This window comes from Ochotona princeps, chromosome 13, assembly GCF_030435755.1.
Source record: "Ochotona princeps isolate mOchPri1 chromosome 13, mOchPri1.hap1, whole genome shotgun sequence".
NCBI lineage: Eukaryota > Metazoa > Chordata > Mammalia > Lagomorpha > Ochotonidae > Ochotona > Ochotona princeps.
In genome coordinates this window covers 49,846,580-49,871,427 of record NC_080844.1, presented here as the reverse complement: position 1 = coordinate 49,871,427, position 24,848 = coordinate 49,846,580, and the positions used below count along the sequence as shown (strand labels likewise).

Sequence of the window (24,848 nt, the reverse complement as noted above, 5' to 3'; positions counted from 1 at the left end):
CTGGGTGTGTCAAGACCTTCATTCCAAATCCAAATCTACATGGCCCACCATCTTCCTCTCCCTGAGGCAGGAAGATCTCGAGGAGAATAAATTAGGCTTTGAATATTTCCCTTTCTCTGAAAGCAGCCCTTCTCCACTCTGGACTGTACCTGATTGAGCAGGTGCCAGGTCTGATAGTCCTCCTTGGTGCAGCGACGGCTGAAGATAGATTTGTAGTCCACTTTTACCAACTGCCATTCAGAGCGGAGACTGAAGTGGCCAAAAACCCTAAGTGATTAGGCAAGGGGGTGGGAAAGCAAAGTGGAGAAGACCCCAGAGTCAGTCACCCATATTCAAACACGGTGGGAGAGGAGGAGATGAGGATTTCAGTGTGGTCTGGATTTCACCTGGTCTTCCACATAAGAGCGCCTTGAAGGCCATGAAGGAGAAAGTCTGTTGTTCATGCCACTCCAGGTAAATGGCAGGACACAGTTTGCTTTAAATCAACCATTTTTTTAACACTGTAAAATTTCAGATGGTATTCCAAAAAGTTCATGGAACATAACATTTAAAGACTAGGTTTATTTTATTGCAAGCATCCATCACTAGTTTTTTTTTTTTTCATACTATGCAATTTTTATGGATTCTTTGAAGATCCCTAACTGGTATGAACTTTCAAAAATTTAAACCAAAAAACCCTGCATTTTTCTTGGTTGTGTGAAAGGCAATGAAATAGAAAAGACAGAGAGAGAGAGAGAGAGAGAGAGAGATTTAATGCTTCACTTCCTAATGAATGTCCTCAACAGCACCTGACCACAGACAAAGACAGGTGCCAGAACTCCATCGAAGCTTCCCATGTAGGTAGGAGCAGGGACTCAACTGCTTCACCTATTACTCCGTCTTTCCCAGGTCTGCATTTGCAAGCAGTGGAGTCAGGAACTAGAGGCAAGATTTAAAATTAGGTACCCCAATATATGATGCGGGCATGTTGCCCACATAGGCCAAATATCACCCCTGCCCAAACTCTAGCCAATTAATTGCATTATAGACTAATCAGTTGCATTCCAAATGTGATTACCTGAAATATCTTCACACACATTTTTTACAGAAAATATTTAAAATACACAAAGCCCAGAAAAAGAAATCACTCAACAGAGAAAATCTGCCACCCTAATAAAACCTGTGTTAATAGTTGGACACACAGCCTCCCTATGTCTCCTTAATGCCAACACTGGTGTTCTATCTGTATCCTGACACAGACTTCATGTCCTCATCCATAAAGCAGATTGTATACGTGTGTGTTGGGAGGGAGAAGGTGGGTCAGCTGGTCTATGAGTCTGCCAATTCTGACGGAATCTAAATGTGTTTTCTTTGCAATTCCCACTACTTAATTCATAAGAATACCCAACCTTTTCTCTGCTTTCTTGAAAAAAAAGCACAGAAGTTTCATAAAGGAAAGTCATACTTCTGTGTACTCTAGAAGCACACCATGTGCATGACTTAGATAATCAATGCTGACCTTTTCAAAGCCCAGCAATTGATAGCCCTATAAATATGAATGATCCATTCCTTCTAGAAAAATACTAAAAAATCCCACTGATCATCCATACTCCACTCAGGCAGCAGCAGGTCTTGCAATTACGACACAGGACATTTATCACACTGATGTGAAAGGGGGACTGACCATGCAGCTTAAAGCAACTGGAGTCTTGCAAGGAATTGGATGGCTTCATGATAGCAAGATTTAAATCACACTACCAACCCCGGATGCCCCTCGGCCTGAGTCTGCGTATTTTACAGTGACACTGAAAACAACTGCTTTCTTCACGGGACACTTCCTTGTGCCTTTCGAAACAGAGGAGGACTATGAGGGGCTGGAAAGGAGACTGACAAAACTTGTGCAATGGTAAATAAACAAGATTGTTTTAACAGATCATACAACTTAAAGAATTCCTTAAGAAACAATGTGGAATATGCTGTTAGGTAAAATACAACTTTGTAGAGCCTTCTAAAAGACTACTGAACAAATGTTGAGGGTGTCTTCTTTAGGAAATGAACTGCATCTTCACATGAATCTTGGTCCAGCACTGAAGTCCTGAGTTGAGCAGACTCTATGTATGGGAGAGACTCCATGGAGAAGAGTGGACTAAACTGTCCCCACTCCACTGGGCCAACTTCCTTCTATTCTCTTGCAATCTTGCTGAGCCCAGTAATTTCCAAATCCAATACATGGATGCCCAGTGCAATTCTGAATTCATTTCGTACAGTGGCCCAAAGTCCATTTTAAATCCTTAATGAACCAGCCACCTCTTATCATAAATTTCCACCTGCCCAAAGGGAGGTAAACTGATAAGAGCATAGGAAGCAAAACAAAACAGTGGGGGAAGACGGTCTTCTTCCCTCTCCATTCAACTTATCAAAGTCCCCTGTAATATTGCCACTCAGGACGCCACGACTGGGGCAGTTCTCCAAGGAGGAGGATGTTAGTGATATACAAGCCACTATTTCTGCTTATTATCAATGATTTAGTTATCTCATGGGTCACATACTATATCATGTTGCATTACTCTCATTCTTCTCCATGAAATGAATATTAGGCAGCCAGAAGAGAGAAATGTGAGGTGCACGGATTACCCGAAAGGAAGAAACACATCTGACAGGCCAGGTGATTACAGAATCATGTGGCTGCATGGTGCCTAATTAAATTATGAACATTAACTGCAAGGGAGGTGAGATAATTAGCATCAATTTTTTGGTCTGCTTTTTAAAAACACATTTATTTATTTTTATTGCACAGTCAGATCTGCAGAGAGGAAGATCTTCCATCTGTTGATTCACTCCCCAAGTGGCGACAGCACCTGGAGCTGAGCCAATCCAAAGCCAGGAGCTCTTTCAAGTCTCCCATGCGGTGTAGGATGCCAAGGCTTTGGACCATCCTCAACTACCTTCCTAGGCACAAGCAGGGAGCTGGATGGGAAGCGGGGCTACCTGGATTGAAACTGGCACCCATAGGCGGTCCTGGTGCGCATAAGGTGTGGACTTTAGACACAAGGCTACTGTGCTGGGCCCTTTCCTGTTCTTTTCTAAAACGATTTTTTAACTAATTACTTAGAAATGTGAAAATAAGTGTCATCAATGGAAATTGAAATTTTTGATGACACAAAGTTGGTAAAAACTGTCAACATGCTTGAAGGCAGAATCAGGACCTGATAAAGTCTGGCAGGCTAAAGAGGTAGGCCGACTTTAATAAAGTATAATGTAACATGAAGAAAGGTCAAATCCTTCCTCTGGTGACTATGTAAGCATTGGATAAATGGAAGAGACTCATGATTAATAATAACCATAATTAACTATGTAAAGATTGTCAACAACTATACAATAAAATAAAATAAATTAAAAAAAATAATAAGAGCAGTTTAAGAGTATCAGATAGGAGACTGGTGCTGTGGTGCAGTAGGATAAGCTTTCACCTGTAGTGCCGGCAGCCCACATGGGTGCCAGGCCTCGTTCTGGCTGTTCTATTTCTGATGTAATTCCTCGTTTATCACCTTGGGGGGCAGAGGAGGATGGCTCAGGTCCTTGGACCCTGCACCAAAGGAGGAGACCTGAAAGAAGTTCCTGGTTCCCAGCTTTGGATGGGTCAGTTCTGGCTGTTTTGGTCATTTAGGGAGTGAACCAACACACAGAAGAGTTCTCTCTGTCTTTCCTTTCCTCTGCATGATTCTGCCTTTCAAATAAAAATAAAATAAATATTTTTTAAAAGTGTCTATATAATATGAACAATATAAGTAAACACTTCACGAAAATTTTAAATATTTAAGATGGTCTTTAAATACATGATCAGGATTGTACACATTGTCTAGAACCAAGGAGGCACTACCCTGATCTATTTTTTTAAGATTTTTTTAATCTTTTTTTTTAAAGTCAGGTTGATGGTGAGGAGACACAGAGAGAAAGATCTTCCATCCACTGATTCACTCCCCTAAGTGGTTGTGATGGCTGGAGCTGAGCTGATCCAAAGTCAGGAGACACTACCAGGTCTCCAACAAGGGATCAGGGTTCCAAGATTTTGGACTGTTCTCGACTGCTTTCCCAGGGTGCAAGCACGGAGCTGGATGGGAAGTGGAGCATCTGGGATAGGAAGTGATGCCCATATGGAAACCTGGTGCATGAAAGTTGAGGACATTAGCCACTAGGCTATCAGACATGGTCCTATCTTGGTCTATTTTACATCATCCAGATCACAAAGTGGTGGCTAGTTATGGATGTTACCATCCAAGAAAGTTAGGGACTACGTTTTTCAATCTAATAGTACAGGGTAGGCTTTGATGTGGTGGTAGATTATGGAGTCCATGCAATTTTAAACAAAAACATGCTCATTGGAGCATGTATTTTCATATCTAAAGAATTCATGAAAAGGTTCCCAATTACCAAAATTTTTGAACCATTAAAAAAAGTGACTCAGATGGCACACCAGGTGGAATGGTGGCCTACAGTAAGACATGAATACACCCTATTCCCTGGAACCATGAAGGCGACTATATTTGTGGGAAGGGATTTTGCAGATGCAAATAACCATCTCAAGGTGAGATCATTCTGGCTTAACAGGCTGAGTCCTAAAGCCAATTATAAGTATCCTTCCAAGTCGCACAGAGTGAGGTGTGTCTTGATGAGAAGATCAAGTGAAGACAGGCAAAGTTAGAAAGATACAGCCACACACTGAAGAATACTTGGCAGTTATGGAAGATGAAAGCAACAGACTCCCCCCAGAAAGCAGCAAATCCCCTCCTGAGACACAGAGGGCGCACAGCCCTATGAGACCATTTATTTTGGTCTGTGGCCTCCAAAGCGGTAAGCAAGTAAACGTTCTTTTAAGTCACCTAGTTTGTTGCAGTAGTTACAGAAACCACCATGGATGACAACAGCACTTTTCATCTACCCAAGGAACAGTACAAGAGCTATGACCGTTCATCGGGACATGATTTAGGGAGCACTAGGAAGGGAACAGTTGGAGTGTCTTCTTGACTGTAAAAACAGAACAAAACATAAAAGTTTGCAAAGTACAAGATAACTTTCTCACAGATCGTGGTAGAGAAGCAAGAAATGTTCAAGAGTTAGAAGCACAGAACTTCAGGCTGAGAAGCCATCATTTCCCAGGACTGATACTGAACAGGCAGCAAGCATCATTTCAGGTGCGCAGCCTCATTGACCTCTATGTCTCTAAGGGTTATCTTGGCTGTTGGTCTTCCCAACGCTTTGAGATATTTGCTTCTGAATATTTTGTTTTGTGTCATGTTAGACTGAACAGAAGAGTAGGTTCCTGGTCAATACACGTGGATTCCATCATATTCTGTTTTGCAACACTGGCAGATGCACCTCTTTTACTTACATTTCTTTGGTTTACATTACAGATTTTCTTATCTTGTGTTTCCCAAGGATTTTCCTGAACTAGAAAATTGATACACCAATATTTTCACTCAGGAATGAGCTAGTCGACTTTCACATGTAACACACTAAATTTTAATCATTCACATGCTGCTAGGATTATGAGCTTTGTTCAGTTCCTCAATGGACTCCAACAAAGGTCTGTGAACTGAAACCCCTTGCTAATTTTTAGGCATTAATGTTCTCCCCATATTTACATCCATTTTCAGTTCTCTAAAGGCCAAAGTTCTTTGTTGGTCCCTTAACATTCATGATTCAGACACATGATGTATCTAGTGTTTACATCTGACTTCTGTAATGCTGCTCAATATCATACTGAGACATTGTTCTTCCAACGGGAGCTATGGAAGCAGAAGAAACAGCACAGAGAGAAAAATAAAGAGGAGATAAAGAATCATTCACAGTCAAGTGGCTTCCTTCTCTTTTCAAATCCCCTTGGGGTATTTGCTAAAATTCTCAAGAAGAACTGGGGAAGTAAGGTCCCAACAGAGAAATCAGGGTGTCCACCAACAGAGAGCATATCCATCCGTTCCTATAAAGCAAGCAACACCAAAAAGCTTCACGTGATCCTAAATTGGGAAAACAGAAATCCCAGATTAATTCTGTCTAATAACAATTAGTATCAAGTCCCCAGATTTGGCAGCCCATTGGAGCCTGTGGAGGACATCTAGTACCATAGCAGAAGAAGGAGGGCAGAACAAATTGCTTAATTACCCCAGCGAAGCTTGACAGCAAAATTCTAGGTGAGCAGAGGCTCAAAGGTGGACTAAGTCAGCCAAGGGACCTTAGAAGGATGTCCTCATCCTTGGATCTGAGAGATGAACAGCATGTCCGAACTGCTGAAACCACCTGGGCAGAACCCTCAGAACAAACTCCACATTGAGGACCCTGAGATGATGCTGGGTGGCCTTCCCCATCCCCGGGTACTGAGGTTGCTGGGAGGCTAAGTGTGGCTTCTGCTCTTATCTCCTCCTTTCCCCAAATACAGGAAGAAGGAAAAGAAACTATGGAAATTATGGTTTCACCCACTTTCCTCTAATTCTTGACTCCTCCCATCCTAATCATCTATATAGACATTATCAAAATAAGACTTAATTTTAAAAAATCTGCACATTTTCAGAAAACATTTTCTAGAAGGAAGAGCCTGTTGCCCACAAAGTAGGCGCAGCTTACTGCTCATATTTGTGGTACCTTTTCCAGGGGTTGGGGAGGGGGGCAAGAAATCGCAGATGAAAGTCTGGGAGATGAGGTGAGGGGCAGGAATGAAAGGCCTAGAACATCTCTGAATATGACATCCACAGCAGCACATCCCCTTCTGCTTCTTTGAGAAAACAAGGATTCTTTGCAACACTGGAGCATTCTTTCTGCAAAAGTTGAAATGGTGCTTTTATCAAACCTCTCCCAATGTGCTTTAGAGTCACCTGGAGGGCTTGTTTCGCATAGCTTGTCCCACCTCCACAGTTTCTGATCGGTACATGTGTGATGCCTAAGCATTTATATTTGGAAAAATGTATTTATATATTTACCTGAGAAGCAGAGAGATGTTCATAGAGAAATCTGGAAATTTGGTTTACTCCTGAAACGCCCTCAAAGATCAGGCCTGAGCCAGGAGTTCAGAACTCAGTTCGGGTCTCCTACATGAGTGGCAGGAACCCAGCTACAGGAGCTATCACTGTTGTCCCCTGGGAACTCACTTTGACAAACACTGCTGTACTTAGATTTTTCCCAGTTTCTTATACCTGTCACTGAATTTGTGTCAACCAATTAGAAAGTTCCTTAGGTCTTGGAATAACCCTCATCCTTCGTATCCCAGTAAGAGCTGAATATTAACAACCGAGGCTGTTTGATAAAGAATAGCTAACTGATTCTAGGGGACAAGATAAAGAAATGGGAAACTAAAAGATAGGGATTTTATTTTCAATTCTTTGGCAAAGAGAATCTAATTCCAAGCATGACCAAATTCTGTTGCCAACTCTCTTGTTTTTCTCCCCTTTCTTAAGTATATTTTTACCAAAGTGATTAAAACACCCCATGTGAGAGTTATTCAGTACCATCATCATCATCACCATCCTCATTACAGTAACCCTCATAGACTCTCCAATCACCTTTTCATCAAAGGCTTTCAACATGCTAGCTCAAAACTCCTTCATCAGCATGTATATATCCCCTCCCCATGCAGTGCTGTCTCTGTATTTATCCATTACTTTGTTTGGCTATCTTGCTATTGAGCTTGGAGACACGGGACACCTCTTCCATACGGAAATGGCTTCATGGAAACGGGCAGCCCACCCTTTGTTTAACTGAGGAAGTTGCTCCCAACCACAGAAACAAAATGAATGTATTCTCTAAACCATTTCTCACTAAATGAGCTCTTGGGGGGACAAATCAATTCTAATTTATTACTTCACTTTTTCTTTTACTTTGTCACATGGATTTTCTTTTTTTTTTCAGAAAGTTTTTGCCTTTACTTGATATTTGTCTTCTACTTGGGTTCTACAAACCAAAAAGGTATTTTATCTTAAAAAAAATCTTCTAGTGTTGAATGTTGATGCAACTAAGGAAACTGCTCTCCCACATGACATCCTGTACTCCTAGGGGTTTGGTCCACATTCCCATGGTCTGGGCCTGGTAGCAGAAGCACCAAGCAAGGAAACAGATTTGGCTTTGCCTGGTCCCTGGCTGCTGTGGCCTTGACTGAAAACAACCTCATTTCTTAAGGCTTTGAGTTCCATGTAAAAGATGGTGGCCTTTATTCATAGATGCATTAAAGAACGGAACACAAAAATAGTCTAGATGGAATGTGGCCCCTTCAAGACAATTTTTCAAAAGTTTATTTTCTTTCAATCCCCATGTCTGCCTGTAGAGATAAAACCTATCTGTCTTCAGGTAACACTGTGTGTGAAATATGTATCTATTATAGTTATTCATCTTTGTCTCTACTAGCCCTTTTTCATATAACAGATGCTTAATAAAAATCTAGGTTGATAAAGAGACAGAATTAATCTAGCAATCATTTAAGTCTTCCCAAATTAGGGTAGTGGCTTCAAATACCCTTAGTTTCAGACAAAAGAACATAACTGAATTGAGTACTTTCAGAATTTAGAAAACTAAATACAACTTTATGACAGAAGTGGCAGGGATTACCCTGCTCCTTGTCCCCTGGGTCTGTGCTAGGATTCCTACAAACCAGCCTAATTGCCTGCGACCCTAAATAACACCTCTTTTCTAATCCACCCTCCTGAATTGCGGAAGTCTTTTTGCAAGGGGAGTGATTAATTTCAGGGAGGGAGATGGTTCTCAAAAATAAAAGGCTTCATTAGAATTCTGTACACTGAGTGGGTTAGCTCCTCATTAATTAAATGATTTCAAATGGGATCTCGACATCTAATTGCTGTAATTTAGGCGGAAACAATGCCATACTAAATGTAATTAGAGAAACTGGTGCTGTAAAGATTACCTCTTTACTGGAGAGCAGCTCTGGGTCACCTGACTCTCCCCGCAAAGTCATCTGATTCTTTTTCCAGTCTCCAATTACATCCAATTTTTTACACTGATCAAAGCCGAGAGGGGTTGCAAGAGCAGAGTGGTTCGCCACACTTTTTTCCAAGAGAAAAAAGCTATGGATGGGTTGCTAAGAAGCCACTGGCAATGTCATAAGAGAACAAGAAGCAGACTCTTGGGAGTTGGAATAGACAGAACTCACTGAAGACTGACTTCTGAGGGAACCTAACTGAACTCACATAGCATGAAGTGTGGCCACTCATTTGCGACCAGGACGCTTCTCCTTTCCCTTCACTGCTGACTTCAGCACTTGATCTTCAAACACCAACTCCTGTTTTTAACTTTGTCCAAACAAAATCTTCAAAAAAGAGCAAAGCCAAAGCTGACTCTGTTATCTCCAGCCTAACTTTCTTCTGTTATTTCTGAGAATGAACTTCACCGCATCTGGCCAGGAAATGCTTAATCAGCAGAAATCCAGTCTTCCGTTTGGCCTTCTCTCTCCTCTGTCTCCCAACCCTTTTCACTGCGTGTCTGCAAAATCTCTCACTCGACCATGGCATTTGAATCCAGCTTCCAAACTCTGATAATACCACTGGCTACCAACCTTACTCATTCTGCAATTCCAAACTCCCTACGCTGCTGCAATAATAACACGGGAGGGGAATGGTGGGAGGGAAATAAGAGGAGCGAGAGGGGAGATGAAAGGCTACACCTACAAAACTATATCATGAAAAATATTAAAAACATTTTTAAAAAGGAAAAAAAAATCAGTAAAAGACTGTAAAAATGTATAAGAATATATAGAAAAATAAGACTCATTTAGCAATCATTTTCTCACAAATTCATATGAACACTGTAATGTAACTAGTTTTTGGAAATTCCAGCTACTTGACTTGTAAACATACAGATGAATTGTGTCTCTTTTTAGTTCTAATTCTACATCTAAAATAAAACATATTCATTAAAATTTACATTCTATTAAAAAAGATGTTGAAGGTAGTTTTTTCTTTCTCCTGAACTCTCCCGTGCTCCAGTCTGTGATGCTAAGAACTTTGAATCTATACTCCTACACACCGACGGTCAAGTGCCTTCAGTCTGATTCTCTTGTGCTAGAATTGAGTCGCAGGCTTATCTGCTCACAGAAGCTTGACTTCCTTGCGTCTGCTTTTTCTTTACATGAGTCGGCTTCCCACATACCTTGTCTTACCCAACTCATGATCATTCTCCAAGTGTCAGCTCACAGAAGTGCCCTGTGCATGGCAGGGAAGAAGAGGAGGAAAGCTTGCAAGTCTAAATATTTCATCGTGGTGTGATTTCTGTTTCCAGGATAAAGAACTACTCCTAAAGAACTCAGGACATTATTTCCAAACACATGATGCTTTCTCTTTACTTTCATTCTATTTTAAATTTCTTATTTAAATTTAAAAGACAGAATATGATTTCAATGTATCAGCTTTTTGAAAGAGCTGTAGATTTTTGATGTGACCCAGTGTATGATGAACATAAAAAAGTATCAAATGTTTGCATGCAAAGACTATGTATTCCCCTTTTGCTGAGTGGGTGATTCTGTACAGGTCTTCTAAATCAAGCATTCCAATAATTTGATTCATACCCATAGTTATATTAATTTTATAATTAGTCAATTGATTTCTAAAAGATGTGTATCAAAATATTTCTCTGTGGTTAAAAATTTTCTACTTCTGTGTCGTTTTTGAGAAATAAAATCACGACCATCTGGTGGTCGTCCAGATCCTTTGTGGATGGTTCTATCTAGTTTTATCCCAATGATAGATTTTCTATTATGTCCTCCATGACTTTCTCTTTCCTTCCTACAAAGAACAATGTCTCCTCTGAATTGTTACAGCACTTAATCTGGGTGTCGGGTATGATCCTTAGTACTTCTAATGGGTATCAAAATTCTTCAAATACACAAATATAAGTATATCCTCTTTTCCAGATTTCAAACTTCTGAAAGCTTGCAACTCACACAGACTGCGCCTTACAAATAACTGATTTGCTTGTCACGTGTTTGCAGAGGAAGCAGAGGGAAGTGGCTCAGCACAAACAGGCGAAGCCACCCCTGAGCTGGGGAGAGTTTCTCAGATAGCCCATGTTTGTTTCCTCATTGCAAAATCTTGATAACAACAGTATCTAGCAGAGTTCTGAGAATAAAATAGGTGTTATAATTACAGTGATCTGAGTTTAAGAAATTAATATTTTTAAGACAGTAGTATTGTATTCAATGGTAATTAACTTAGTACTTACTTCCTCTATTAATAAATGGCAGATAATTTTCAAAATTTATTTCTATTCACCTGAAGGAGTGATGACAATGTGAGAGAGGGAGAGGAAGAAAAATGCTTTCCATCCACTGCCTTACTGTTCAAAGGGCTGGGACAGGCCAAAGTTTGCAGTCTGGAAATCCAGCCAGGTCTCCCACAGGATGACAGGGCCCCAGCAACTGAGCCATCTTCTACTGATTTCCCAGGTACAGATCAGAAGTGGCAAAGTTGGAACAAGAACTGGCACTCTGATATAGTGGACTTAATCCACTACCACACAAACACGGGCCCCAGATGCCTGAGAATTTGGGGGGGTAAGATAACATTCCTTGTGCTTTAATATCCCTGTGATCCCTGCTGTAGTATCTATAAACTGCAAGTGCTCCGTGGAAGTAAATCTAATATTTACTGAGCACTGAGTCTGCTAACCACGTTGCATGGATTATCTCCTTTCATTGAATACTCCTGCTTCATGGATGCAGAAACGAACTGAAGCAAGTGAAGCAACTCATCAACCAAGGTTGTGTAACAAGGAAATGACAGCGTCAGGACTCGGGCATTTTCAGCGACTGTTGTAACATTATCTCAGCACTGTACTTTCAGTGAGGCACATATTCTTGTTTTAGTGCTTCATGACTCACTAACAATTGTTTGGCTACACCATTTTGTACTGAAGTATGAGCATAGGGAGCCTTTACCTCCAGCTCTAAATAACCTGTTTGCACAAAAGACTAAAACACCATGGCATGTATAAAACTGAAAGCACAACTGGTGGGGGGGGGAGAAAAGAGAAATATGGCTCCAGTTACAGTCCTATTGTCAAGATCTAGAGATTTATGTGAGTGACCTTGAACTACGCCAGTCCTGGCTTGACCTCCAGTGGGAAACCCCTGAACCATGAAAAGGGACAAACAGAATTATAAAGTCTTACTGCTGGAAGGGTTTCCAGGAATGATCCTTCAATGAAATCTGCTCGTAGCGTAGCTGAGCAAACGAAGCCCCTGATAAGGAAGAGCAAATGGAACAAGAACCCAAGTCTCTGGACATCCAAGTCTTTCACCTGTTCTGGCAGCTTTTCACGGAGGGCTCACTCAGCTTTCAGGTCAGCCCACACTGTGCTGCCAGATATGACTTCACCCTGCTCTATCAGAAACACACCATAGCTAGGGCGCACCCTGGGCTCCAGTCAGGTGAGCCTTCTCCTTACACAGGCAAAGCTGCTGTTCCCATTGAGCCCCTAATGTGGTTGCAAGCGAGACGCAGCAGGATGATGGAGTCTAATTTGGTAGAGAAGGGTGACCATCATCTGGAGGCTAGGCACTCTTTCTGAATCGACAAGTAAAACACAACACACGTGGGCCTCTGCTCCAGGACGTCCACATGCCTGGGTTCAAATCCCAGCTGAGCTGTGCTTAAGGTTCTAACTTCCTGCTTAGGCACTCCCTGGGGGGACAGCAGGCATGACTCAAGTACTTGAGTTCCTGCTTAACATATGGGAGACCCTCTTAGGGTTTCCAACCCGTTGCTTCAGCATGTCCCAGCCCTGGCTGTTAAAGGCTGGAGTAAACCAGCCTTTCAAATAAACATTTTAAAACCAACTGAACAATTTCAAAGAGAATCTCTGTGATTATAGGAAAGAAGAGAAATTCTCCCAAGGGTTCAGGGAAATGCATGCAGATTTACAATGCAGATACATATGCCCCAAAGAAACTGTTCTGCAATGACCCAGCCTGGCTACATGCAATTTCTCTATATTGACACTTTGGATTCATTTCTCATTCCTCTAAATCAACAGTTAAACCTGCTCTGGATCCCAGTGACTCACACACGGTCTCCTCTGCCACCTCTGTCCATTGCTAGGAAACCACAAATCCCAACTCAATTCTTTTACCCAGCCTCGACTCCTTTCACTGGCTGGATGGTGTTAATGTGAGAACCAATTATTAGAAACCTGGAAAAATAGTTCTGAAATGCCTGCAGATTCATGATGAAGTCATTTCACAAAAGGTCACAGGCAACCCTACTATAATTAAATCTTTCATTAATTTTTAAAACACACAATAACTTACAAATGCAGCATAAATTAACCACACGACCTTGAAGAAATTATTTAGAACACTGCTTCAACAGAAGCCAATATCCAGCAATTTCCTGATTTTTGATTTTATGAGTAGGATTGGTCTATTTTCCAATCTTACCACTTTGTGGTTCCCAGTATAAGTTTCCTTGAGATAATGCAGCATTAGTTCACTCAGGTCATTGGTCAGCATGGGGAAGTGAGGGTGGGTAGTGAAGATTCTCCCTTCTATAGATGACAAGCTAAAAGGTGGAGTAAGTGTGACCCACACACTCACCAGCACAAACTGACAGGCAGCTCTTTCTTCCCATTATCTGAGGGACGATCTTGGTATGCGTATGTTTTGATAAACGGTTTTCTTTTTTCTTATTGTGAAAAGGATGCATTCTCACTATAGAAAATTCAAAGCAACAGTACATCTGCAGTCTCAATGGAAGCACTGCTTTGAATAAAGTCATGGCCCCTTTTCTTCACTGACGTTGCTTTTCCTTCTCAGACTAGGAAACAATAATCTGAAGCCATAGCAGGAGTCAGGATCTTTGGACATTAGAGGTACTCTGAAAGGCAATCTCTCTCTCTCTCTCTCTCTCTCTCTCTCTCTCTCTCTCTCGCTTTCGCTCTCTCTCTCACCCCTGCACCTGAATCTCTCAAACACACACACTCACACACTCGTTACTAACATCAAGAAGCTGAACATCAGGGGTGAGCATTTGGTCCAAAATTAAATCACCAAGGGGCACGCACATCTGATTACGTGTGTGTTTTAAAGTTTTATTGATTTGAAAGCTCCCATGGAAGGAGGAGGAAGCTGTGGAGGCCCAGGCAGAAAGAGCAGTGTCCAGTCACCAGCACATAGCAGCTAGTCTCCAGAACCCCAGGCCACAGCCTTGAGTATCGCTCTGTATCCACACCACCTGATTATTTCCCCATTAGGGTGTAGATGGGATTAGTGATATAGGAGGTCAGCTACAGGAGAAATCTCATTGAATGAAAGCGAGACAAGCACTAGATCTTAATAGAAATAGGCAAGGGATCAACAGCAAGAATGCTGAAAGCAAAGTCTGTGTTAGTTACATGGATCAATGTTCAGAGAGATGGTGGCAAGAGGGAAAGATTAAACAGGCTTGAAAATAAATGTGGGGAGAGAAGAGGAGTAAAAGAATGATCGAAAAAGGATGAGAAAACATTGGAATTTAAGAGTCAAAAGAAGGCTGATTTAAAAACAAAAGAATGGAAAGAAATAATCTCATCTCCAGAGTGCCATATTTTTTTTTCAAAACTAATTAAGCTCTTTCTATGGGTTTGAAATTTAAAGTCCCTAATAATGAACCAGTAAATGTGGTCAGTGAACCTGCAAAAGATAGGTCAGGAACTAATGGTGATGGAAAGTCAAATGGACAAAAGGAGAGACAGGAAGAAAATGGACATTCAAATGGGACTGAAAAGAGGAGAAAAGAGGTTAATTCAAGAAGCCATTAAGAGCGGAAGGAAGAGGTGACACTTTTTCTCTGTGTCATTATGATACTATCATCTTTCATCTCTCTTTATGTCAAATCCTGAACCAATAAATAAACAGAATCAGAAAAACCACAAAATCAACACTTGCTCTTGAACAGCTTGCACTCAAGTTCAACAGCATTTGTAACTTACTAAGTTATTTGCGGAGCGACAGTTACTCACAGTTGCAATTACCTTCAGCACTGTGGGGGAGGATGAACAAAAATAGGCTTAAACCTCCTGAATCCTGTAGACCAAAAAAGACCACGAACCCTAACTACAATGATGATTCATATGCAGGAGGCCAGGGTTGTGACACAGCAAGTTGATCTGTGCCTTGTGATGCTTTTGCTTCACAACAGAGTGGTATTTCAAGTCCTGGCTATTCTACTCCTGATCTACCTTCCTGGTAAGGTACCAACCAGGAAGCCAGCACATGGCTCAAGTACTTGGGTGCCTACCACACATGTGTGGAGACCAGCATGGATCTCCCTGCTCCAGGCTTGGGTTGATCCCGGATCTAGCTGTGGTGGTCATTTGAGGAATGAGATGGGTAGGATAGGCAAGATAGCTCCCATTCTATCCATTTTTTACTTTCTGTTCCTCTACCTTTCAAATAAATCAATAAATTCTTTTGAAAAGAATTCTTAAAATTCTTTTAAAAATAATCAGAAAACAGTACAATAATGCTGGATTATGATAAATGTTAACATTATTGGTAAGAAAATCAATATACCATGACTTAGCAATTCTACTTCTAGGTAAAGAGTGCTGAGAATATCTTCTGTGTATGTCCCAGATAATGTGCTAAGGCAGAATAATAACTTTTTGAAACAGTATAGCATTAAAATCCACCTAAATGGTCCCCGATAAAAGATGGAAAACTAAGTGGTACACATTGACATCATGGCAGAATTCCGGGTGCCTAGACATGACAGATGTGACCCAAGTTATAGGATAGCGGGTGGCATAAGCGTATGTGAGGACAGTACCTTATACAAAGCTTACATTTTAAAAATGAACAAAAAACACAACACCTATCTCTGTAGATACGGATGCAAGTATTAAAAGCCTCAAGACTTGTGGGAGAGTCTGGGGAAGCACTGAGGAAAATGGGTAGGTGATGGGAATGCACATATCAACGACACCCGCAGCTTCCTGTAAATTCCATTTAACACTGAAAACAGATGACATGCAGCAGGTAGACAGGTGCTTGTGATGTCATTCTTTGTCATTCTCTGCATCGTCAAACTTCCACAGAAACTGTTCAGAAATGATACAGTCGTAACATTGTAGGTGAAGGATCTAACTCGGGGTCACAAAGTCAAGAGGTCAATCTAAATGCACAAGGATGGAAGTGAAGTAACGGAGCGTAGGGCAGATACGTGCACTCCCCGTGAGAAGTGGGGCAGGAGGCAGCATGTCATCGGAAGTGGGCAGCTGCCATGCACTACTAGCAGATTGTTGGATAACAGGTATGTGGGCTGAAGCCTGCCAAAGCTGTCTGGTTTTGCACACATTGGCTCTTCAGAAAAGTAAAACCAAGGCATTGTAGGTTTGGGCAAAGTGTGTGTGTGTGTGTGTGTGTGTGTGTGTGTGTGTTATAAGTCAAATAATGAAGAAAAAGCAATTTAAAGAAAGGAAATGAGTAAATGGAGAAATTGTTGGGGGTCCACCTGAATGAACTCAACATTGGATGTGGGGACTGGATAAGAAATGAGATGACTTCTTTTTATGTGGCTACACTTCACATTAGTAACAACGCTGATGAACCTTGAGCCTATTACTCTAAGGGTTAAAAAAAAAAAAAGTAACTGAAAGGGGAACAGATCAGAGAGTAACTGGAATTTTTAGGGGCCAGGGAATGAAAATGACCAGTTCAACAAGTATAAAGTCCAGTTATATAAGGTGAATAAGTTCTAGAGATCTCCTGTATAATTTAAGTGCCTACTGTTAGCAAGAAGATATTATGTGGTTGAAAACATGTTAAGCATGTTAAGAGGATGGATCTCATAGGAAATGTTCTAACCAAAAAAGGTCATAACATAAATCTTAGAAGTAATGAATATGTTTAAATCTTAACTGTGGCCATGGTAGAAGGTATTTGTCCATAAGCAAACTCATCAAAAACGTGTACACGCAACCTGTGTCATGTTAGTTTGGAAATTATAATTCAAAAATGCTTTATTAGAAATTCAGGAACTCATAAGCCAATTCACCAAGAGTGTGAGCACTCATCTGTGATTCTCTAAGTGGGAGCAATTGGAGAAGGAAGTGATCTCTAAGTAGGAGAAGGAAAGCGAAACTGTGTGGCAGCAGCAAATGGTCCCAAGTGATTATGTCTCACACACATTCCTATTCATAGTCAAATTATACCCAAGGGTTAAATCTGACCTACTACCTATTTTAGGCAGCCCAAAAGCTACAAATTAATTTTCACAAGCTAAAAATTGTTCTTAAATTTGAAATAGGGTGAAAAGCAACTGATAAAATCTTACGAGAAAATTATAAAAGAACACAAATTGCCCTGCCTATGAAGTAGAGGCATCAGGGAAGCACACCGATGCCTCCTTTGTCTGCATGGCCAACACAGCCATCCCCCTGCCATGTCCTGAATTCACCCAGTAATCTGCTGATCCAAATAAAAGTCTTCCCCTAGGCTGGTGCCAGGGGATCACTCCAGCATCATCTAGAAGCCTCCTCACCCCCCACAACCCCCCACCCTTGCAGGCAGGTAGGCTGCTTTTGTGTTCTGCAGCACAAACAAGAGTGGTCCTCTGAGTTAATGGCAAGCCCGGTGACAAGCTGAGGGTTCTGGATCAAGCAGACAGCCTGAGAGCCGATGGCTTGGAGCGCCACTGGATTTACTGATTACTCGAATGACTTACTTTGGGCAAAGTCAAATCAGGCTCTTCCAGCAAACAAGAGAGAATTTAAAAACAGATCAATGGAAGCAGCGCTGGTTCATTTCCAACGACTTTGTCGGATTTGGTTACTAGAAGCTAAACACTACATTGGAGCTCAAGGCTGGGCCTCTGTGAGGTGCAAAGGCTGTATTTAAAAGCACACTCCCTGCAAGCAGGTGGTCACAGGCAGAAAGAAGGGCTGCACATTTTTAAAGCTCTGCACACTTCAGGATTCCAAAACTTTTTTTCAGACAACACATGATTTCCTCCCTTCACTTTGGCTATTCCGTTGATAGAACAAAGGATCAGGGATATTCTGCCTATTAGAAACGGATTGGCAAAGCAAGTCAGCAAGGCAAGCAGCCTTAGCCAAGTTGCTAAAGTCACCTCTAGCTCTTGCCACCTCCACTCTCCTCTCTGTAGGCCAGGCACACTCTGGCACTCACGCTCTGCCTACCTGGCAGTGATCTGTCATCTTCTCTATGGAGCATAAAGCCCTTTGAATTCACTGTTTTTAATCACTTCTTTGATATTCAATAGCTACTACAATTTGCCGCACATCTTGCTATTTAATTGTTCCCTAATTCTTTCATGCTTTATCATATTTTATTTAAAAAAAAAGACCATGATTTTAAATGTAGGAATGGTTCTGCTGTGACTTAGCTTCAGGCAGCACAGCGGGCACCCATCAATACTTACTGAATAACTAATACCCTGCCATTCTTTCCCACACATACCTTGGTGGTCTTTATTGAATGAACTTTAGGGAATTCTAGAACCGTCCCTCAAATTTTAGCTTCAAGCCTGAATTTGAAATTCACATTCCTTGCTCTTATTTTGTTTCTTTCTGAACAGGTGAGCTGAACACTAAATTTCTCTGCACCGCTCTGTGCCCCCCATCCACCCAATGGCCATCGATCTATCTACGCCACGCAGTAGCTGAGAGTTTGAATAAGTGCTCAGGGTGATACCTGGGGACAAAGGAATTATCAGATAGACCCAGACTGGCTGTAAAGTCCCTGCTGGATTCTTCCAGATCAGACTGAAAACTCCCTAGGTTTTTTTTGTTGTTGTTGTTCTGGCTTCATCTTAGTAAGGAGTATTTGTTTGCTTCAGAAAAAGCTGAGCCTCCCCACTCTGGGATTTTCCTTTTTGTCACTTGGGATGTTGTTAGGGTCTCCCAAGCTCTTGTAAAAGATCCGCTAAATCACGGTCGATTGGTCCCAATATTTCTTACTAGAAAATAATTTCTGATGTAGAATTGAAGATAAAGAAAATCAAGGTTTCCCATTTGATTATACATTTGAAGCAAGCCAATTAAACAGAGGGAGAGACGCTTTTCTTACAGTGCTATTCTGGGGGTAAAGAACCTTTTAAGAAACAGTGAACCAAAAAGTCCCAGTGCTCTAATAGCTACAGGCATCTCATCAGCAGCAAAGCCATGGGTTAAGACTGCATAGGACCATCAGCTTGTCAATCACCCAGTCCTGTCCCCAGCCTTAAGTAATAATAAGAGTCACATTTCATTCTGAATTGGGCTACACTAGATAGCTTCTGTCAAGGTTACCAGGGAGATGCTGAAATAATAACATTTGAAAAGACAGAAGAAAAAAGAGCAATAAAAGTAAGCAAATCTCTGGTCTCCAAGCTAGGATCTCTTTGTCCCAGGTGTGCTCGCGCTCATGTGTGACACACACACCCACTCAGAGCTGCAGCGTGAGGCCGGGCTGATTCCCTGGGAGGAGGAAATCATAAAGCACTCCCAGGAGGCACTCACTGTCTGGCTGCATTTTCTTGCCCAGAGGCTGTTCTGCCCTGTGCTGTGTACATAGTGCATGAAGATCTGTGCATGGAAACATAGCCTACTCCCATTATCCCCCAACTCCCCAACCTCCTGGATTCTGATAACTGCACTTCAGAGTCTCTGGGGATCCATTATGAACTCACTAAAATGCTGGAATCAGGAGTCAGGAGAGCAAAGAAAGCATAACAATCATAACACAGCTAAGAGTCTTGAAATTCATTCGTTCACTTAATCAAACATCCAACAATTCATTCTAACACTTATATAGCATTAAATCCTCCATGTTAGCACGGTCCCGGTAGATATGTAGCAAAGAAGATACACCAAGACCCTCCCTAATTTTTTGTATGTATGTGTGCAAGCATGTGTGTGTATCTATCGCCTGTCTTCATGAGCATGGAGGAAATTGGTTTTAAATAATGAGTGTCATTTCCATGAATGCTTATTATCTAAAAGGTTGTCTAGGAAAACTCTACAGGGCTGAGGCAGTAAGAAGTTCATGAATCCAATCTAACAGGTTACCTGCAAGAAGGCTGGTTCTAAGAGCTGATCCTTGGGCTGAGACCTGAAGATGACTTACAAGTTTGTTTCTTGAAAATGGGGATGGAACACGGAGGTTAAGATGCTGGGCGTGGGCAGAACCATTGTAACGGAGAAGGGTGGTCAGATGGTGGGAGTCAGCATCCAGGCCTGAGACAGGTGGTCAGTATAGACACTTGTGAGTCATTCAATGGGTTTCAAGTCTATGCCAATGACAATGGAAAACCTTCAATGATTTGATGTCAAACATCAAACAGACCAAATTCCTAAGCATCCTGACATTCTTTCTAGCATCACCATCACACCCAGCCGTGTGTGTGGGCACCTCTTGCCAGGCTTTGTGTTTTCTCCTTTGCCTTGGATTCACTCTTCATTCAACAGCTAATTGTTTCCTTCCTCCATCGCATCAACTCCCCCTTCAGGAACTGAGTTTGCATTAGTGAATGTAACAGCCAAAAATCTGCTTCTTTCTTGGAACTTACATGATGCTGCTTGCGAGTTGTTTTTCCACTGGTGAACTGCTATTCAAACTTCCAGTTCAACTCAATTGTCACCTACTGCAGGTGTGAAGACTTCACTTCCCTGCTTTTCTCCTCCGGCTATTTGATTGGAGTTCCTCGATATCCTCACCAACCCCCACCCAGCTCTCCTGAAAGCTATTTCAATGGAACGAATTCTGTTTACTTTTATGACACCACAAAGATTTAACAGTGCCTGATACAGAGAAGCTTATCACATATGTTTAATTGGATGACCTGTTAAAAGAAGTCAAGGGATCAAGATAGGGTAGTAGAACCTTAATGCAGTCTCTCTTTCCTGCTGATGGTAGCCAAGCTGAAGAGTCAGAATGAAAGGTAATGTCTAGAATTCCAGCAGCATACCTCATTACTAAATTTTCAGACCCATGCCAAGACTACACATTCTTGCTCTTCAATGAACTCCCCTTCCTTCTGTATTTCCTAGGTAATATGTAAATATTTGAACTCTTGCTACAATTGTTGCCATTACCATTCTAATAGGGACAAACATTGGTTAGTCCTGGTAGGCCACTTGGCTTCAAAGTCATCTTTTCAAACCTTGGATAGAGGCAGAAATCACACCCTGGCAGCCTTTTTGGGTTTTCCCTTTTACTGTCTATGCAACTTTTCACAAACCCCATGCTGTTTTCCCGCAAGACAGGCCCCAACTTTAATAAAAACTTAAGGTAACCTGAATCATTGATATTTGTTCTCATAAATGCTTCCTAGAGTCACTTTACTTTCATTTTAAGACAAAACTTCCTTTTCCCACAGACCCCTATGAGAAACTCAGTATGCTCTGTTCTTTGGAAGATCTGATGAGAAGAGAGAAGAGATAGGGAAACTGCGGAGCCCTTGTGGAGTCAGTGGGCGCTATCTCATCTTTTCTATAAATGGTTTGGCCCTGAGGTCAGGCTCACTCAAGTCCACGTGATCAGCTAAACTCCACCTGAGGCAGAGAAAAAATTATAACCATTTAAGAGTAGATGAACACAGCAAATAAACGGCAGCCTTAAATTTGCTAGAGAATACCTGGTTACACAGAGACTGATACACATATGGTATTGTTCAAAGTAATGCCAGGCTGAAGCTTTCAGTAGATTAAACAGGCTGCCTGTAGAGATGTGGGATAAATCAGGTTATAAGATGGGTATGGTGTGTGCCCCTGAATTTGCTAATATGTGGTTAATCCTTAATTAACAAAATGATCTGATAGCTTGGGGCATATTTTAAAAGGCTGAAGAAGTTGCTGGGCAGAATTTAAATTATTACTTTATCGAACAACAAATTTTAAAGGAAATCCTGGCTGTCATTTGAAGACAGAACTTAGGAAATACAGCTATAACACAAGTTTTTACATAACACATCAGTTACCAATGTCATATATTCCTTTGGTAGCTTATAGTTCTTATTTTTGGGCTTGCTGTCTTGCCGTACATAATGGAGATGCTTAAGTCAGGGGTGGGTATTTGGCAGAGCAGTTAAGTCACCAGCCAGGACTCCCATGTCCTATATTGCACAGCCTAGTCCTAGTCCTGGCTGCACTGCATCAGACCCGGCTTCCTGCTGAGGTATTCCCTGAGAGGCAGCAGATGAGTGTTTCCTGTCCCCTCCATGGGAAGTGTGGCTAGAATGCTGAGTGCTGACTTGGGTGTGACCCAGTCCTAACTGTTGTAGAATTTGAGGTGTAAGGCAGTGCATGGACTATCTCTAAAACTCAGTCTCTGCCTTTCAAATCAAACAATATGCATTTTTTAAAAACCACAGTCTACCAGCCTCCTTGGGATAAGAAAGAATCCACTAGCAATTTGGAAGAATTATGGGGAATGAAAGGAATTTCAGCACTTGTCCCAAGTGATTTTAAAGACATTTATTCAATAGAGCCTCCCACATTTTCTGTAAGGAACCTGTTGCATTAGCAAGGACACAGGGAATCTTAGAGCTTTGTAGAAATCCTATTGACAAGGCCCTAGGAGGCCCATTTTTACAGCATTTCTGCTGTGCTTCTTAAAAAGGAAAGAACTTAGAATTAAAGCATTCTAGAAGGAAGAAGCTATAGCTTGACAAATGAAGAAAGTCCAGAATGGCTAGTTCCTAACAGCCTTTCACAGTCTCAGGACTGTAGCGAGCCATTTTGCAAGTCTAGGTGCCCAGCTCTGCAATAGGATTGGCTTCTCTCTTCACCCTCAACTTTTCTCCTTATAGCAGGGGGTTCTTTTTGTCATTCTGAACAGGAGGAAGAATGGTCAGTCAGTTCTGTGGCTGTGAGACAGAAGAGGGGGCAGGACTGTGGTGAAGCAGTTCAGTCTGCAGCAAGATCAACAGTTCAACCAAAAGTCCATAGGTACAACTGCAGAGGATTGTCTGCAACTGATCATTCTGTGAAAAGGGAAAGCATAGAAGTAGACATTTTCCCAACGGTCGGACTCTCTTCAAAGTCCATCATTGTGGATTTGGAAAGGGCTTGTTCAAAATGTCAAGAAATCAATTAGCACAAAAGTTGAAGGAAGAGCAGTGTCCCTTAGAACAAACAGATCCTGTCCTTATCCTGAGCCAATAAGACATGCCATGAGCAATTCTGACAATCCCACAGTGTGCAAATACTCCTTAATCTTGCCCAATGGAGTCCTGTCACTCCAGGGAAGACTTACAGGCCAAGGTGTTCCTGTCAATTGAGAAGGGAGGGGTTGGTTTATGGGTTCACAGGGCTACCATTACCCCATCCCATGTGCACATGCAGACACATGTGTTAAGAGATCAAAAGTTGAAATGTTTTCTAGAAATAGCCTCATGTTATTTTTTCCTTTTCAGAGAGTACTTCAAGATTTTTGACAACCTCAAGATCTGTATCAATCTAAACTCATTGTAAAGAAGTGTGGAAAATTTTTCATAGTATCTTAATCTGAAGTGCAACACCACTGTGGGAGAGTATATGCATATGTGTGTGAAAAGGGAGGGAGGGAGGGTGGAAGAAGCAGAGAGAATGAGAATAGAGACTGAACCCACAAGTCCCTATTAAAACATTTCCTATAGAATGCATGTTTGAGAGAGAGGAGAGTGAGAAGAGAGAAGAGAGAGAGAGAGAGACTGAACCTACCATCTCCTATTAAAACATTTCCTATAGTATGCACGTCTTAGCTGTTTTTTCCATGTATCCCATCCCCTTTCCTCTTACTGCTCTGGCGTGGAAAGAGAGAAAAACACATCTAAAGCCTGAAGCTCTCAAATTCTCTGGATTTGAGATAAACAGTAATTTACTATGACATTGTTAATTCCATTAGAAACCTTTAGTGTTCAGTTAGGAGTCTACCATCTCTAATCTGCCAAGGGCTTTTGACTTGGGGGTACAAGCATAAACATTTGCAATTTCTAGATTAAGGGCATTTTGACTCAAAGAAATGATCCAGTATAGAATTCCTGGGTTGTGTGGCGTGGGAATCTGAGACCTCAGTGATGTAGACCACAGGCCTCTGGTCTTTTCTCTAGCACATCCGGGGAAGTACTCACGTCATGATGTGGGTTTCCATTCCTGCTTCCACCAGCGCCCCGTCGACAAAGAGAGGAACCGAGGTGAAAGCATACTTGTCCCACGAGTGGCCTTCATCAAAACTCACCCTGGGTTGGAAGCAAATACATGGAAGAGACAGCTGAAAAATAAAGCCACAGTTTTGCAACCACTTTTTAGGTTATTAATTTCTCTTCTGTATCTTCCTCTCTGGCAGTTTGGAATATCAATAAGCATTGATCTCTACCATCTCTCCATATTATTACGAGATCTGATCCAAACGGCATTTCCTGGTACAGGCAGAGGCAGCACCAGAGCTGCAGAGACATTTCAACATATCAGAATCAACAACCTAAGAAGGAGGGCTTAGAAGGTAGAGTATCAGGTTTCAAGTGCTCAGAATGGAACCTGAGATCCAATTTACAGCACAATCAATGCGGCCATTGGAGTTTTTGATGCAGCCAAATTGAGTACTGCAGGGTGTGCCCTGTGCACAGGGCTATGTTTGTCTCTTTCAGATCAAGCCTCAGAAAAAGCAATTTCCTATTTGTTCAGAATGGATGTTGGGATAATTTCCCCTTGCTACTTCCACTTTAAGAGGCCCTTAGGGATGACGATGGGGTGTGTGAGACATTCTGAACAGCACTGTTCCACCTTTTGTCCACAGGTAAGAGGAAGGCCTGGTCCCTTGCGGTTACAGAAGCTGTAACTCTTACAATAAATGCTTACAGCGTAGGTGATTTGAGCAAATCTGAGTGCCTGCTTTCTTCCTTTTCTTGAGATAACCAGGTAGC

At 41.7% G+C, this 24,848-nt stretch overlaps 1 protein-coding gene across 2 annotated transcripts in view; it reads right to left on the bottom strand.

Moving 5' to 3' along the window:
• The window catches only part of SORCS3 (sortilin related VPS10 domain containing receptor 3), a 567,293-nt gene that overhangs the window by 47,517 nt on the left and 494,928 nt on the right, over positions 1–24,848 (bottom strand). For both annotated transcript variants that reach the window (XM_004580224.4, XM_058671671.1), the window contains 2 exons: positions 24,057–24,164; positions 150–267 (listed from right to left, as the gene is read on the bottom strand). In XM_004580224.4, the coding sequence (XP_004580281.3) occupies positions 150–267; positions 24,057–24,164 (226 nt within the window). The remainder of the gene's footprint in view (positions 1–149; positions 268–24,056; positions 24,165–24,848) is intronic.